Source organism: Dendrobates tinctorius, unplaced genomic scaffold (assembly GCF_039654945.1).
Source record: "Dendrobates tinctorius isolate UK_male_01 unplaced genomic scaffold, ASM3965494v1 ptg000152l, whole genome shotgun sequence".
NCBI classification, from domain to species: domain Eukaryota; kingdom Metazoa; phylum Chordata; class Amphibia; order Anura; family Dendrobatidae; genus Dendrobates; species Dendrobates tinctorius.
The window spans coordinates 457,307-475,367 of NW_027361819.1; the positions used below are offsets into that span (position 1 = coordinate 457,307).

General features: G+C 49.0%; 1 protein-coding gene across 2 annotated transcripts in view; it reads right to left on the minus strand.

Annotated features, from left to right (window-relative positions):
• LOC141050657 (uncharacterized) overlaps nucleotides 1-18,061 on the minus strand; it is a 75,628-nt gene that overhangs the window by 7,819 nt on the left and 49,748 nt on the right. For both annotated transcript variants that reach the window (XM_073547247.1, XM_073547248.1), the window contains exons 8-10: nucleotides 16,464-16,796; nucleotides 11,867-12,178; nucleotides 10,476-10,832 (exon numbers count right to left, since the gene is read on the minus strand). In XM_073547247.1, coding sequence (XP_073403348.1) covers nucleotides 10,476-10,832; nucleotides 11,867-12,178; nucleotides 16,464-16,796 — 1,002 coding nt within the window. The remainder of the gene's footprint in view (nucleotides 1-10,475; nucleotides 10,833-11,866; nucleotides 12,179-16,463; nucleotides 16,797-18,061) is intronic.

Sequence of the window (18,061 nt, forward strand, 5' to 3'; positions counted from 1 at the left end):
AAAGAAGTATTTCTGTCTCATAATACATAATAGCATATTACTAGGATATGCCATTGGTTTATGATCAGAGGAAATCCAGAGATACTACCTTTTGGAAGGCATGAAGAAAAAAACAAAAATGGAAAAAGGAGTTAAACTCATCCACTTCTACATGCCCTTCCACAACGGTGTGTTACAATAAAACCTCCTGAGTCAGGGATGCTTGAATAACCCCATATATCTCTCCTCTCACCTGAGTCTCTGATAGACGGCTCCAGGATTCTTATATAACCCCCATATATCTCTCCTCTCACCTGAGTCTCTGATAGACGGCTCCAGGATTCTTATATAACCCCCATATATCTCTCCTCTCACCTGAGTCTCTGATAGACGGCTCCAGGATTCTTATATAACCCCCATATATCTCTCCTCTCACCTGAGTCTCTGATAGACGGCTCCAGGATTCTTATATATCCCCATATATCTCTCCTCTCACCTGAGTCTCTGATAGACGGCTCCAGGATTCTTATATAACCCCCATATATCTTTCCTCTCACCTGAGTCTCTGATAGACGGCTCCGGGATTCTTTATGTAGGATTGTGCCCCCCAATTATCATCAGATGGGGACGGACCTGTCCTCGCTGTACGAGGCTGCAGATCTCACGTCTCCACCACTGGTCTCACATACCGCCATTATCATTATGTAGGATTGTGTCCCCCATTATCATCAGATGGGGACGGACGTGTCCTCGCTGTACGAGGCTGCAGACCTCACGTCTCCACCACTGGTCTCACATACCGCCATTATCATTATGTAGGATTGTGTCCCCCATTATCATCAGATGGGGACGGACGTGTCCTCGCTGTACGAGGCTGCAGATCTCACGTCTCCACCACTGGTCTCACATACCGCCATTATCATTATGTAGGATTGTGTCCCCCATTATCATCAGATGGGGACGGACGTGTCTTCGCTGTACGAGGCTGCAGATCTCATGTCTCCACCACTGGTCTCACATACCGCCATTATCATTATGTAGGATTGTGTCCCCCATTATCATCAGATGGGGACGGACGTGTCCTCGCTGTACGAGGCTGCAGATCTCACGTCTCCACCACTGGTCTCACATACCGCCATTATCATCATGTAGGATTGTGTCCCCCTTTATCATCAGATGGGGACGGACGTGTCCTCGCTGTACGAGGCTGCAGACCTCACGTCTCCACCACTGGTCTCACATACCGCCATTATCATCATGTAGGATTGTGTCCCCCTTTATCATCAGATGGGGACGGACGTGTCCTCGCTGTACGAGGCTGCAGACCTCACGTCTCCACCACTGGTCTCACATACCGCCATTATCATTATGTAGGATTGTGTCCCCCATTATCATCAGATGGGGACGGACGTGTCCTCGCTGTACGAGGCTGCAGATCTCACGTCTCCACCACTGGTCTCACATACCGCCATTATCATCATGTAGGATTGTGTCCCCCTTTATCATCAGATGGGGACGGACGTGTCCTCGCTGTACGAGGCTGCAGACCTCACGTCTCCACCACTGGTCTCACATACCGCCATTATCATCATGTAGGATTGTGTCCCCCTTTATCATCAGATGGGGACGGACGTGTCTTCGCTGTACGAGGCTGCAGATCTCACGTCTCCACCACTGGTCTCACACACCGCCATTATCATTATGTAGGATTGTGTCCCCCATTATCATCAGATGGGGACGGACGTGTCTTCGCTGTACGAGGCTGCAGATCTCACGTCTCCACCACTGGTCTAACATACCGCCATTATCATTATGTAGGATTGTGTCCCCCATTATCACCAGATGGGGACAGACGTGTCCTCGCTGTACGAGGCTGCAGATCTCACGTCTCCACCACTGGTCTCACATACCACCATTATCATTATGTAGGATTGTGTCCCCCATTATCATCAGATGGGGACAGACGTGTCTTCGCTGTACGAGGCTGCAGATCTCACGTCTCCACCACTGGTCTCACATACCGCCATTATCATTATGTAGGATTGTGTCCCCCATTATCACCAGATGGGGACAGACGTGTCCTCGCTGTACGAGGCTGCAGATCTCACGTCTCCACCACTGGTCTCACATACCACCATTATCATTATGTAGGATTGTGTCCCCCATTATCATCAGATGGGGACAGACGTGTCTTCGCTGTACGAGGCTGCAGATCTCACGTCTCCACCACTGGTCTCACATACCGCCATTATCATTATGTAGGATTGTGTCCCCCATTATCACCAGATGGGGACAGACGTGTCTTCGCTGTACGAGGCTGCAGATCTCACGTCTCCACCACTGGTCTCACATACCGCCATTATCATTATGTAGGATTGTGTCCCCCATTATCACCAGATGGGGACAGACGTGTCCTCGCTGTACGAGGCTGCAGATCTCACGTCTCCACCACTGGTCTCACATACCGCCATTATCATTATGTAGGATTGTGTCCCCCTTTATCATCAGATGGGGACGGACCTGTCCTCGCTGTACGAGGCTGCAGATCTCACGTCTCCACCACTGGTCTCACATACCGGCATTATCATTATGTAGGATTGTGTCCCCCATTATCATCAGATGGGGACGGACGTGTCCTCGCTGTACGAGGCTGCAGATCTCACGTCTCCACCACTGGTCTCACATACCGCCATTATCATTATGTAGGATTGTGTCCCCCATTATCATCAGATGGGGACGGACGTGTCCTCGCTGTACGAGGCTGCAGATCTCACGTCTCCACCACTGGTATCACATACCATCATTATCATTATGTAGGATTGTGTCCCCCTTTATCATCAGATGGGGACGGACGTGTCTTCGCTGTACGAGGTTGCAGATCTCACGTCTCCACCACTGGTCTCACATACCGCCATTATCATTATGTAGGATTGTGTCCCCCTTTATCATCAGATGGGGACGGACGTGTCTTCGCTGTACGAGGCTGCAGATCTCACGTCTCCACCACTGGTCTCACATACCGCCATTATCATTATGTAGGATTGTGTCCCCCATTATCATCAGATGGGGACGGACGTGTCCTCGCTGTACGAGGCTGCAGATCTCACGTCTCCACCACTGGTCTCACATACCGGCATTATCATTATGTAGGATTGTGTCCCCCATTATCATCAGATGGTAGACGGACGTGTCCTCGCTGTACGAGGCTGCAGATCTCACGTCTCCACCACTGGTCTCACATACCGGCATTATCATTATGTAGGATTGTGTCCCCCATTATCATCAGATGGGGACGGACGTGTCCTCGCTGTACGAGGCTGCAGATCTCACGTCTCCACCACTGGTCTCACATACCGCCATTATCATTATGTAGGATTGTGTCCCCCATTATCATCAGATGGGGACGGACGTGTCCTCGCTGTACGAGGCTGCAGATCTCACGTCTCCACCACTGGTCTCACATACCGCCATTATCATTATGTAGGATTGTGTCCCCCTTTATCATCAGATGGGGACGGACGTGTCTTCGCTGTACGAGGCTGCAGATCTCACGTCTCCACCACTGGTCTCACATACCGCCATTATCATTATGTAGGATTGTGTCCCCCATTATCATCAGATGGGGACGGACCTGTCCTCGCTGTACGAGGCTGCAGATCTCACGTCTCCACCACTGGTCTCACATACCGGCATTATCATTATGTAGGATTGTGTCCCCCATTATCATCAGATGGGGACGGACGTGTCCTCGCTGTACGAGGCTGCAGATCTCACGTCTCCACCACTGGTCTCACATACCGCCATTATCATTATGTAGGATTGTGTCCCACATTATCATCAGATGGGGACGGACGTGTCCTCGCTGTACGAGGCTGCAGATCTCACGTCTCCACCACTGGTCTCACATACCGCCATTATCATTACGTAGGATTGTGTCCCCCATTATCATCAGATGGGGACGGACGTGTCCTCGCTGTACGAGGCTGCAGATCTCACATCTCCACCACAGGTCTCACATACCTCCATTATCATTATGTAGGATTGTGTCCCCCTTTATCATCAGATGGGGACGGACGTGTCCTCGCTGTACGAGGCTGCAGACCTCACGTCTCCACCACTGGTCTCACATACCGCCATTATCATCATGTAGGATTGTGTCCCCCTTTATCATCAGATGGGGACGGACGTGTCTTCGCTGTACGAGGCTGCAGATCTCACGTCTCCACCACTGGTCTCACACACCGCCATTATCATTATGTAGGATTGTGTCCCCCATTATCATCAGATGGGGACGGACGTGTCTTCGCTGTACGAGGCTGCAGATCTCACGTCTCCACCACTGGTCTAACATACCGCCATTATCATTATGTAGGATTGTGTCCCCCATTATCACCAGATGGGGACAGACGTGTCCTCGCTGTACGAGGCTGCAGATCTCACGTCTCCACCACTGGTCTCACATACCACCATTATCATTATGTAGGATTGTGTCCCCCATTATCATCAGATGGGGACAGACGTGTCTTCGCTGTACGAGGCTGCAGATCTCACGTCTCCACCACTGGTCTCACATACCGCCATTATCATTATGTAGGATTGTGTCCCCCATTATCACCAGATGGGGACAGACGTGTCCTCGCTGTACGAGGCTGCAGATCTCACGTCTCCACCACTGGTCTCACATACCACCATTATCATTATGTAGGATTGTGTCCCCCATTATCATCAGATGGGGACAGACGTGTCTTCGCTGTACGAGGCTGCAGATCTCACGTCTCCACCACTGGTCTCACATACCGCCATTATCATTATGTAGGATTGTGTCCCCCATTATCACCAGATGGGGACAGACGTGTCTTCGCTGTACGAGGCTGCAGATCTCACGTCTCCACCACTGGTCTCACATACCGCCATTATCATTATGTAGGATTGTGTCCCCCATTATCACCAGATGGGGACAGACGTGTCCTCGCTGTACGAGGCTGCAGATCTCACGTCTCCACCACTGGTCTCACATACCGCCATTATCATTATGTAGGATTGTGTCCCCCTTTATCATCAGATGGGGACGGACCTGTCCTCGCTGTACGAGGCTGCAGATCTCACGTCTCCACCACTGGTCTCACATACCGGCATTATCATTATGTAGGATTGTGTCCCCCATTATCATCAGATGGGGACGGACGTGTCCTCGCTGTACGAGGCTGCAGATCTCACGTCTCCACCACTGGTCTCACATACCGCCATTATCATTATGTAGGATTGTGTCCCCCATTATCATCAGATGGGGACGGACGTGTCCTCGCTGTACGAGGCTGCAGATCTCACGTCTCCACCACTGGTATCACATACCATCATTATCATTATGTAGGATTGTGTCCCCCTTTATCATCAGATGGGGACGGACGTGTCTTCGCTGTACGAGGTTGCAGATCTCACGTCTCCACCACTGGTCTCACATACCGCCATTATCATTATGTAGGATTGTGTCCCCCTTTATCATCAGATGGGGACGGACGTGTCTTCGCTGTACGAGGCTGCAGATCTCACGTCTCCACCACTGGTCTCACATACCGCCATTATCATTATGTAGGATTGTGTCCCCCATTATCATCAGATGGGGACGGACGTGTCCTCGCTGTACGAGGCTGCAGATCTCACGTCTCCACCACTGGTCTCACATACCGGCATTATCATTATGTAGGATTGTGTCCCCCATTATCATCAGATGGTAGACGGACGTGTCCTCGCTGTACGAGGCTGCAGATCTCACGTCTCCACCACTGGTCTCACATACCGGCATTATCATTATGTAGGATTGTGTCCCCCATTATCATCAGATGGGGACGGACGTGTCCTCGCTGTACGAGGCTGCAGATCTCACGTCTCCACCACTGGTCTCACATACCGCCATTATCATTATGTAGGATTGTGTCCCCCATTATCATCAGATGGGGACGGACGTGTCCTCGCTGTACGAGGCTGCAGATCTCACGTCTCCACCACTGGTCTCACATACCGCCATTATCATTATGTAGGATTGTGTCCCCCTTTATCATCAGATGGGGACGGACGTGTCTTCGCTGTACGAGGCTGCAGATCTCACGTCTCCACCACTGGTCTCACATACCGCCATTATCATTATGTAGGATTGTGTCCCCCATTATCATCAGATGGGGACGGACCTGTCCTCGCTGTACGAGGCTGCAGATCTCACGTCTCCACCACTGGTCTCACATACCGGCATTATCATTATGTAGGATTGTGTCCCCCATTATCATCAGATGGGGACGGACGTGTCCTCGCTGTACGAGGCTGCAGATCTCACGTCTCCACCACTGGTCTCACATACCGCCATTATCATTATGTAGGATTGTGTCCCACATTATCATCAGATGGGGACGGACGTGTCCTCGCTGTACGAGGCTGCAGATCTCACGTCTCCACCACTGGTCTCACATACCGCCATTATCATTACGTAGGATTGTGTCCCCCATTATCATCAGATGGGGACGGACGTGTCCTCGCTGTACGAGGCTGCAGATCTCACATCTCCACCACAGGTCTCACATACCTCCATTATCATTATGTAGGATTGTGTCCCCCTTATCATCAGATGGAGACGGACGTGTCCTCGCTGTACGAGGCTGCAGATCTCATATCTTCACCACTGGTCTCACATACCGCCATTATCATTATGTAGGATTGTGTCCCCCATTATCATCAGATGTGGACGGACGTGTCTTCGCTGTACGAGGCTGCAGATCTCACGTCTCCACCACTGGTCTCACATACCGCCATTATCATTATGTAGGATTGTGCCCCCCATTATCATCAGATGGGGACGGACGTGTCTTCGCTGTACGAGGCTGCAGATCTCACGTCTCCACCACTGCTCTCACATACCACCATTATCATTATGTAGGATTGTGCCACCCTTTATCATCAGATGGGGACGAACGTGACCCCGCTGTACGAGGCTGCAGATCTCACGTCTCCACCACTGGTCTCACATACCGCCATTATCATTATGTAGGATTGTGTCCCCCTTTATCATCAGATGGGGACAGACGTGTCCTCGCTGTACGAGGCTGCAGATCTCACGTCTCCACCACTGGTATCACATACCGCCATTATCATTATGTAGGATTGTGCCCCCCATTATCATCAGATGGGGACAGACGTGTCCTCGCTGTACGAGGCTGCAGATCTCACGTCTCCACCACTGGTATCACATACCGCCATTATCATTATGTAGGATTGTGTCCCCCTTTATCATCAGATGGGGACAGACGTGTCCTCGCTGTACGAGGCTGCAGATCTCATATCTTCACCACTGGTCTCACATACCGCCATTATCATTATGTAGGATTGTGCCCCCCATTATCATCAGATGGGGACGGACGTGTCTTCGCTGTACGAGGCTGCAGATCTCACGTCTCCACCACTGGTCTCACATACCACCATTATCATTATGTAGGTTTGTGCCACCCTTTATCATCAGATGGGGACGGACATGTCCTCGCTGTACGAGGCTGCAGATCTCACGTCTCCACCACTGGTCTCACATACCGCCATTATCATTATGTAGGATTGTGTCCCCCTTTATCATCAGATGGGGACAGACGTGTCCTCGCTGTACGAGGCTGCAGATCTCACGTCTCCACCACTGGTATCACATACCGCCATTATCATTATGTAGGATTGTGTCCCCCTTTATCATCAGATGGGGACAGACGTGTCCTCGCTGTACGAGGCTGCAGATCTCACGTCTCCACCACTGGTATCACATACCGCCATTATCATTATGTAGGATTGTGTCCCCCTTTATCATCAGATGGGGACGGACGTGTCCTCGCTGTACGAGGCTGCAGATCTCACGTCTCCACCACTGGTCTCACATACCACCATTATCATTATGTAGGATTGTGTCCCCCTTTATCATCACATGGGGACAGACGTGTCCTCGCTGTACGAGGCTGCAGATCTCATGTCTCCACCACTGGTATCACATACCGCCATTATCATTATGTAGGATTGTGTCCCCCTTTATCATCAGATGGGGACAGACGTGTCCTCGCTGTACGAGGCTGCAGATCTCATATCTCCACCACTGGTCTCACATACCGCCATTATCATTATGTAGGATTGTGTCCCCCTTTATCATCAGATGGGAACAGACGTGTCCTCGCTGTACGATGCTGCAGATCTCACGTCTCCACCACTGGTATCACATACCGCCATTCTCATTATGTAGGATTGTGTCCCCCTTTATCATCAGATGGGGACAGACGTGTCCTCGCTGTACGAGGCTGCAGATCTCACGTCTCCACCACTGGTCTCACATACCGCCATTCTCATTATGTAGGATTGTGTCCCCCTTTATCATCACATGGGGACAGACGTGTCCTCGCTGTACGAGGCTGCAGATCTCATGTCTCCACCACTGGTATCACATACCGCCATTATCATTATGTAGGATTGTGTCCCCCTTTATCATCACATGGGGACAGACGTGTCCTCGCTGTACGAGGCTGCAGATCTCATGTCTCCACCACTGGCATCACATACCGCCATTATCATTATGTAGGATTGTGTCCCCCTTTATCATCAGATGGGGACAGACGTGTCCTCGCTGTACGAGGCTGCAGATCTCATATCTCCACCACTGGTCTCACATACCGCCATTATCATTATGTAGGATTGTGTCCCCTGTTATCATCAGATGGGGACAGACGTGACCCCGCTGTATGAGGCTGCAGATCTGATATCTCCACCACTGGTCTCACATACCGCCATTATCATTATGTAGGATTGTGTCCCCCGTTATCATCAGATGGGGACAGACGTGTCCTCGCTGTACGAGGCTGCAGATCCCACGTCTCCACCACTGGTCTCACATACCGCCATTATCATTATGTAGGATTGTGCCCCCCATTATCATCAGATGGTAGACGGACGTGTCCTCGCTGTACGAGGCTGCAGATCTCATGTGTCCACCACTGGTATCACATACCGCCATTATCATTATGTAGGATTGTGCCCCCCATTATCATCAGATGTGAACGGACGTGTCCTCGCTGTACGAGGCTGCAGATCTCATGTGTCCACCACTGGTATCACATACCGCCATTATCATTATGTAGGATTGTGCCCCCCTTTATCATCAGATGGGGACGGACGTGTCCTCGCTGTACGAGGCTGCAGACCTCACGTCTCCATCACTGGTCTCACATACCGCCATTATCATTATGTAGGATTGTGCCCCCCTTTATCATCAGATGGGGACGGACGTGTCCTCGCTGTACGAGGCTGCAGATCTCACGTCTCCACCACTGGTATCATATACTACCATTATCTTTATGTAGCGCACGCTGGATACAGGAGAGCGCCGAGCGCACACTGGGAAGCACGCTGGATAAGAAGAGCCGAGTGCGCATAGGAAGGCACACTGGGACCTGAGTATCAGAAGAGCGCCCACGCTGGAACCAACATTGGCCCAGAACAGATGCTGAAGTAATAATCAGGCGCTTCCTATAGCAGGAAGAGCCTGATATACCTGTTGCAGCTGCACGTGAGGGAGGACTTCTGGGTCAGGCCTCATAAGGAATGGAGGAGCAGTGCGGTCACGGCCTAAGCAGCCGGGTGCACGGCGGATGAGATCCCCGACGCGCCCGCCAAGACGGAAGATGAGGAGGGACCCCCGGAGGAGCCCGGCCAGCGACACACCAGGGAACAAGGTGAGTATCCCAGGACCGGGGGGGCAGATGGCGTCGTAACACCCCCTTTATTATCAGATGGGGACGGATATGTCCTCGCTGTACGAGGCTGCAGATCTCACGTCTCCACCACTGGTCTCACATACCGCCATTATCATTATGTAGGATTGTGTCCCCCTTTATTATCGGATAATGGGAATATTAGACGTTCAGCCTCATTCACACAATCCGGCTTCTAGTCAGTGCGCTCCCCCCATCCACAATGAGCGGCACACGGACCCCAACAGTCAGTGGAGCGTGGCCGATGAGTGATTGTGAGATAAAACACGCGGCCGCCCATGTATCATCAGATCCGACCTACGACCGATGAAGGCAGAAGACACAACACCGGGAGCGCTGCGGACAGGATTACAGGACACGGCCTGCAGGAGCGTCCGCTCCCCAGAGGTGACAAGGACAATCCGTCACATGGTCGGGTATCATTGATTATATCCCGAATGTCGCGGCTGCTGCAATGTAACAAGAGCTATAAACGGATCTCACTTCTGACATTTCTTCTCTCTCCGTCGTCGTCGCTATTTCTATGACATTTACAGAACATTGATTATTACAGAACTGGAGATAAATGTGAGATCACTGAGAGTCCAACGACTGGGACCCCCGGCTATTTACTAGAAGTACTCCCCGCCCTCCCAGAATAACTATATAATGGACTGGATTCATTTTTTTTCCCAAAATCAGGATTTGGAAATCCACATGTAAGTCTGGGGCACTCACCGATATGTAGGGGTCGGGTGCTCCGCTCTATGGGGCGCTCCTCGCTGGGATGCTCCACTCTGCAGAGGATTTCTGATCCTTGGTGTGAAATTATTTTTGGGGTAAAAGTCAATGACGCTTCACAGGAATAAGTGTTATCTGCCTGTTTCGTCTCCTTCTGTGACATCTTGTAAGTTCTGTCCATATATGATGATGATGTTCTTGGCAGTTCGGTCACATCTCCGTCCTTCTTTGTGAACCAGATAACAGTTAGAAGATCCGGGAAATATCCGGAGATATCACAGGTCAGGGTGGCTTCTTCACCATCTTCCAGCCTGGGGACACTGATAGATCCGACGTGTGGACGCCAGTGAAAATCTGTAACATGTGGAAGAAGATGAGGAATTTACACTGAGTCCTGTATAAATGTCACAGACACAGACTCGATAATATCCAAAAAGAGTAGTGGAAGCAGCGCTCCAGAAGAACATCTCACACACAATATTTACATCCAGAATGCATCTTGAATTTGAAACATAGAGTTTATGATGTTATTTTGGAGAGCTGCCTCCAGTTTTTTTTTTGCATTCATATTTAGGTGGATACATTGGAGTCCACCAGGCAGGACCCATTAAGCTTTTGATATTGGGAGTGATGTGAATATTATATAATAGATGTAAAATAACAAAATCAAATATTACGAGATGCTGAGCTGAGCGGTGATGTGCCATGCACACATTTGTCTCTGCTGCATCTATAGACCTGCATTTCTGGAGACCTGAGTATAAATCCATCTTCGGTTACAAGGAAGGAAGGACGGACGGTGGAAGGAAGGACGGACGGTGGAAGGAAGGACACCATATCGGAAGCTTCTGCTGTCCAAGAAAACCATTGCTGGAGTCCTTCTGAGACCCCCGAGATGTCCCTCAATGCTTCTGGGAATATTCTATGGACTAAGGTTAGGTATGGAGTAAAAATCCTGCTCTACACCAATAGAGGCGTAGAGGAGAAGGCACCATGGATCCCGGGTGTTTGATGTCGGGCCTGGATGTCTTGTGATCATTGAGGAAGCAATTAATTCACAAAAGAGTAAAAAACCAGGAGAATTGAGGACAGTGCGCACAACCTGCAGCCGAGCAAGACAATGATCAGAAGCAGGGAGACAAAGAATGAGACAATAAGAAGGTTGGAGAGCGGTCACGGCCTAATGTGAAGCGGCTTCTGTCACCATGAAACTGAGATTGTACAATATAGACCTTTATAGAGGAGACTTAGCCCCTATAACAATCATACTGGCACTGTAGAGTTTACTGAATATGTTTTATAGAAAAACAGAATCTAATAGAAAGACAGAGGTTAGAGGATAGAGATAGATAAATAATAGATAGATGATAAATCGATATCGTCTTTACCTCTGACACTCAGTGATCTCCTCTCTGATGTCTCCATGCTCTCGTGTTCCCACTCTACAATGATTTTCTTTTCTGGATTTCTGAATGAATAATTAGAAATCTTGACGACACTGGTGACATCGTATGTGAGGTCATCATTCTGTGTACTTTTTGTTTCCACATCTGGTCGTTTCCCATAATTATCATTTGTATTTTCCCAGCGGCAGGAGATTTTTATATCTTCAGGGTAAAACTTCTGTAGATTCAGAGAGAACTGAACACGAGATGAATCGGCCATAGTGATCGCTATAGGGGCCGACATCTGGGGTTTACCTGGAACAAGGAGCAGAAGTTTGTCTCATTGTCTGCCCTCGGGGTCATGAAATGTCTTATACATCGTCCAATTCTCCCTCAGAACCAGGAATCATCCTCCGGTCATTACACCCCCCAGTATGGAGGAGAACGGTCACCTTCTACAGGAAAGAAACCAAATCCAAAGAAATGCCAGCCATTATTATTATTATCGTTAGTGTATAATGATCTCCCTGTACACAGTGGAGGCAGCGGCACATTATGGCCGGGCGATCTCAGGGTCGGTGCGTTAGGATTGGAGGAGGCTGATGTGGTACCAATATATAAGAAAGGTAAGAAGGTGGATCCAGGTAACTACTGTCCGGTAAGTCTGACATCAGTAGTGTGACATATATGAGGGCGTTATAAGAGATGACCTGCAGAGATATATTGTAAATAATATCATAACTGACAACCAGCACAGATCCATGAAGGATAAGTCGTGTCTGACATGTTGGATTTCTATGAGGCAGTAAGTGCAAATCTGGATGATGGTAATGTGGCTGATGGGATTTATCTGGACTTTATAAAGGTAATTGATCCTATTCCACATAGCAGCCTTATATTGAAGCTACTGAAGCAAGGTTGATGTGTGGATGACGCGTCCCTGCATCATCCACACAGTCTGCTCGGCATTGCGCTCCTGCGCAGGTGTACTTATCTGTCCTGTCTTATCTTATCCTGTTTGCTTCGAGCCAGGACCAGATCCACATGGTTGCCACGCCACCAAATTTCTTTAACCTACTACCTAGGAAAGGGAAGGGTTGGCTCAAAACTGTGAGTACTTCCACACTTTAGTGTGCTTCAACAGAGAGCCAATCTGTGAAGGTCCCTCCATCAGTGTAATATTTCTTGGACTACACATAAAACTTCCTCTAATAGCAAGTGAACAGCACTCTGCTCCAGCTGCCATATCCTCACTTGTCTCATGAGGAGAGAACCAATACTTTCATACGTACAATATACTGTGAACTTTACCTTTAACAGAGAGAGACTGTACCCCATTACCTCTTTCAGTAAAATTGTTATGTTTACAAGTTCACCTGCATGTCTGGCTGCTTGAGATTGCACGAACACCATGGGTGCTCCAAACCTGCATCCAGACACAACTACGGTGAGTCCCCGTTGGGTCCTATATATACCATCTACAAGTGCCACCTCCCACTATTGACAATTGTGGACACGAGGGAAGTGTTGAGGGGTCCAGCGACCCACTTCAGCTACCGTGACATCATTATCTGCTGCCAGTGAGACTACATGACCCAGCTGGCCCTTCTGCAACATCTGGCGCCTCCCCAGTGGCCCACCACAATTTTTGATGTCACCAACAGGATTCATCTGTCTGCCTATATCAGAGACTCTGTCCGATTGTGAGCAGTCACCTCAGCATCTACATAATGAGTGAACTCAGCGACAACAGCCAAGCTGGTGCTAGCAGCCCTTTTCTGCTCATCGTGTGCAACATGTCATTCTCTGTCCCATTTTATCCGAAAGCTCCCTGGTTGCCACGCTACAAAGGGGAGCCACACACCTTCAGGGGCTTCCATGACAAGTTGCTAGCTCTCTTTCTGTTTTACCCCCTCGCTGCAGAACAGCAGGTGCAGATCCTGCTGGGTCAGCTTCAGGGAGCTGCTTCCAGGGAAGTTCGATCCTGGCCCCCTTCAGAGAGTAGAGCGTCTGAACAAATCCTTGCAAAACTGAAGGATGCCTTTAAAGTTACATCCATCTCTGAGGTGCCAGTTCGACTGACTAACTTAAGTGACGCACCTGTTAACCTCCACAAATTTTATCCAGTAGCACAGTTATCTCAACTCTCACCAGAAAACATCATGTCAAGTGAGGTAACAGTTAATCAACATTCCACCCAAGCTGACGAAGGCAATAAGAAGGCTACTTCAGACCCCTGGTGCACTGAGCTGAATTTGGGAGATGCCACTACTCCAACAGAGAGAATCAATGGAGTTCTGAACCTTGCCAAGCGTCATCATCAAGCATTCAGAAAGCTCCCGTTGGATTTTGGTAAGACTACTCTGATTCAGCATTGAATCCTCACAGGTAATCATCCTCCCATCAAGGAGCGACATCGTCCTGTATCAGCCTGTCAAGAAAATGCTTCAAGACATGAAAGAGGCTGATGTCATACGTGAAAGTGAAAGCCCTTGGGCTGCACCGCTGGTCCTTGTGAAAAAAATAAATGGTTCCATACGTTTCTATGTGGATTACCGCAAATTGAACATCACACACAAAGAAGCCTACCCCTTGCCACGAATTGAAGAGTCCCTGATTGCTCTCGGATCTGCCTCCTACTTCTCTACCCTTGACTTAACCTGCAAGTACTGGCAAGTTCCCGTAGCGCCAGAGGACAGAGAGAAGACTGCCTTTACCACATCAATGGGGCTCTTTGAATTTAACTTCATGCCTTTCGAACTTAGCAATGCTCCTGCTACATTCCAACGGCTAATGGAGAAATTTCCAGAGTGTCATCCTTTACCTTGATGATGTCATTGTCTATTCAAGGACATATGAAGACCAGATTCATCATCTGTTCGAAGTCTTCAAGGTACTAAGCCAACATGGCCTCGAAGTCAACCCTCCAAATGCCACTTGCTAAAACCATGAGTCAACTACCTTGGACATGCGGTAAGCATGGAAGGGGTACAACCTGATCCCGACAAAATTGCTGTAGTTTAAAACTGGAGAACGCCAACTATCGTCAAAGAAGTCCGAAACTTTTTGAGATGTGCAGGATACTATCGCCGCTTTATTCCTCACTTTGCTCAAGTGTCTAAACCACTTATTGAGTTGCTACAGGGATGTGCCAAGGAAAACTACAACCGAAGGCTTCCAGTAAACTGGACAAGATCACCAAGATCTCGCCACCAAGATCTCAGGAAATGAGATCTCAGCTGGTGGACTCCGGGAAAATGGCTGCCTGGGGGCGAAGCATGCGCAGATGGAGTTCTCGGCTGAGATCTCATCTCCCGAGAACTCCATATGTGCATCTGCCACCCCCTGGTGGCCATTTTCCTGGAGTCCACCCCACAGGAAACCATGGAACTTCCGGAGGCTCTGGCCTTTCACAAAATGTTGGCAAAGCCCCCCGCAGCATCGCCACTGGACACAGGGCAGTGGCAGCATGGGACACAGGGCAGCGGCAGCATGGGACACAGGGCAATGGCAGCATGGGAAACAGTGCAGTGGCAGCACCGGACACCCGCAGCGGTGCGCCGATAAGGTATATCCACATTATAAGACGCACCCCCATTTTCCCCCTAAATTTGGGGGGGGAGTGCGGCTTATAATCTGAAAAATACGGTACTTTTCTTCCACCTGAAGAGACCACAGAACCTGAACTGATCTCCAGTCATTGGACAGTACCTTTGAGACGCTCTGAGCGGAGTACACAAGGTATCCTACCTGCTCGGTACAGGGACTAGGTACCTCACCATATATCCTTCTTGAATCATATGCCCTCTTGGCATTTATATACTCAGATTTACCAGATTAATATGTGTTCTTTTTCTAGTTCATATAACAGGTCAAGAACTGTGTCTGGCTCACAAAGCCAAGAAATCCTAAACTTCATTAACCCCATTTACAAGTATTAGTATTATAGTTATTACTAAGAATGTTGTACATACTCATGTTTATCTACTATTGTATTTTTCTAGGCATGGACATTTACATCAAATGTCTAGAGACTCTATCCCAACAATGTTCTGAATATTTCTCATATTCACATCCTGTGTTGGTTTTACTAGTAATTATTCCATTCTGCTCTGCAGTTGTGTATAGCACTTCTTCCTCTGTATCTCTAAATTTGTCATTTGTACAAGGCTTCAGCATCCAACTGTACGCCGAGGATGGCTTTTCTTAAGAGGGGGAGTTTGTGGTATCCCAGAACCCGTTCTACTGCTGCTGAATGAGACAGTTGTTGTGTGGCAGTAGATTTGTTCCAGTGTGTCAGGATTAGTTTGGGTGCTGTGAGTTAGGAGATGTAATACAGTGCATAGTAAACCAACGATTCATAAATGTGCTTTGCTGACATCTACTGGCGATTTTTACCACCAGAAGCGGAAAATCACTATTTCCTCCATATACAGATCCTCGCTGTACGTCAACAGATAGAGAACTTATATATGGTAACTGTGACTGTAAATTGATGGAGGAAATATAAAGACGAGTGCAGGACTTTATATCTAGAAATAAAATAATTACACAGAGACGGAGGAAACTTCATATTTCTCCAGAATATATAACCACTCACCATAGACTTGTAGTGGCTCCGTGCTTCTCTGTATGGGTCTCTCCAGGGAGGGGTGCTCCACCAGACATACATATTCTGCCCCCTGATGTGTCCGCAGGTCGGGGGTGATGGTCAGACTGGCTGTACAGCTGTAGGTGTTATCGGCCGCTCTCCTGGATGTTATCCTCTGGTTATTGTCAGTCTCTTCATGTATCTGATCTCTATCACGTCTCATCCATTTCACAGTGACGGCATCTGGGAAATACTCCGAGATATTACACTGCAGGACGGCCGGGGAGCCGAGAAGGAGACGAGGGGTCTGAATCTCTTCTACAACCGGAGTCCATCTGTCATCTACAGAACGAGACGTGACATCACATATAATATCGTCACATATATAATGCACATGGATTTATTACTAAATTTGAAGAATGGAAGAAATGAGGGAGATCAGACAGTAAAATAACCGAGGGGTTCACCGAGACGAGAAACCGTTACCAGAGTCATTATTAGATAAATAGAGGATATACAGAAGACCAGCCAGCCGATATATTGTATCCTGTGAGGTCCTACATGATTACTATTCCCAGCTGTATTGTGTATAAGGACAAAGTTATATGCCTGCAGACATCTCAGAGATTCTTATATAACCCCATATATCTCTCCTCTCACCTGAGTCTCTGATAGACGGCTCTGAGATTCTTATACAACCCCAAACAGGGTCGGACTGGCCCACCAGAGAATTCTCTGGTGGGCCCTGGTACCTGCTGGCATGCAGGGCCAGCAGTTGGCTAGGGCCTCGTTGCTCCAGGGGGCCCCAGCCAGTGGCGTGTCGCTAATAGCGGCACTCCACGTAGCTGCTATGGGGGCCCCATGCCAGCGGAGCAGCAGCGGGTGACAGGAGGCAGGAGCCCATTCCCGCTGCTAAAGAGAAATGAATATTCACTGCTCCCCACGCTCAGATGGGCGTGGAGAGGGGTGAATATCATTTCACTTTAATAGCAGTCTCCGGTTAGTGACAGTGCACACTATCTGGGCGGGGAGACCAGGGCCCCCCCCGCCCCCAGGGGCTCCCAGCCCACGTGGCCGCTATGCGGCAGTAAGTCAGGGCTGCTCTCCGTGCGCGCCGCCCTCAATTGTAATGGAAGAGAGAGCGTCTGATGACTCTCCCTCTCCCATCAGTCCCCTCTGCTTCTGACACACAGCCGGTGCGCGATGACGTCACTTCATCGCACACCCACTGTGTGTCTGGCAGACGGCAGCGCAGCTCCTGACACCAAAGCAGAGCCGCCGCCGGAATCAGCGTGGGAGCGAGGAGATGTGAGTATTGTGTCTTGTTTTTTTATATCTCTCTCTATCTATATCTATCTATCTATCTCTATCTATCTATCAATCTATACCTATCTATCCATCTATCTATATATCATATTTCTATCTATCTCTATTATCTATATCTATATCTAGCTATCTGTCTATATATATATATATATATATATATATATACCGTACCCTATGGGGGGCAGCATTATAGCCTGTGGGGGGCAGCATTATACCCTATGGGGGGCAGCATCATACTATCAGGATCCTGACAGCGCCGGCGTACAGCCTCCGCTGAGCAG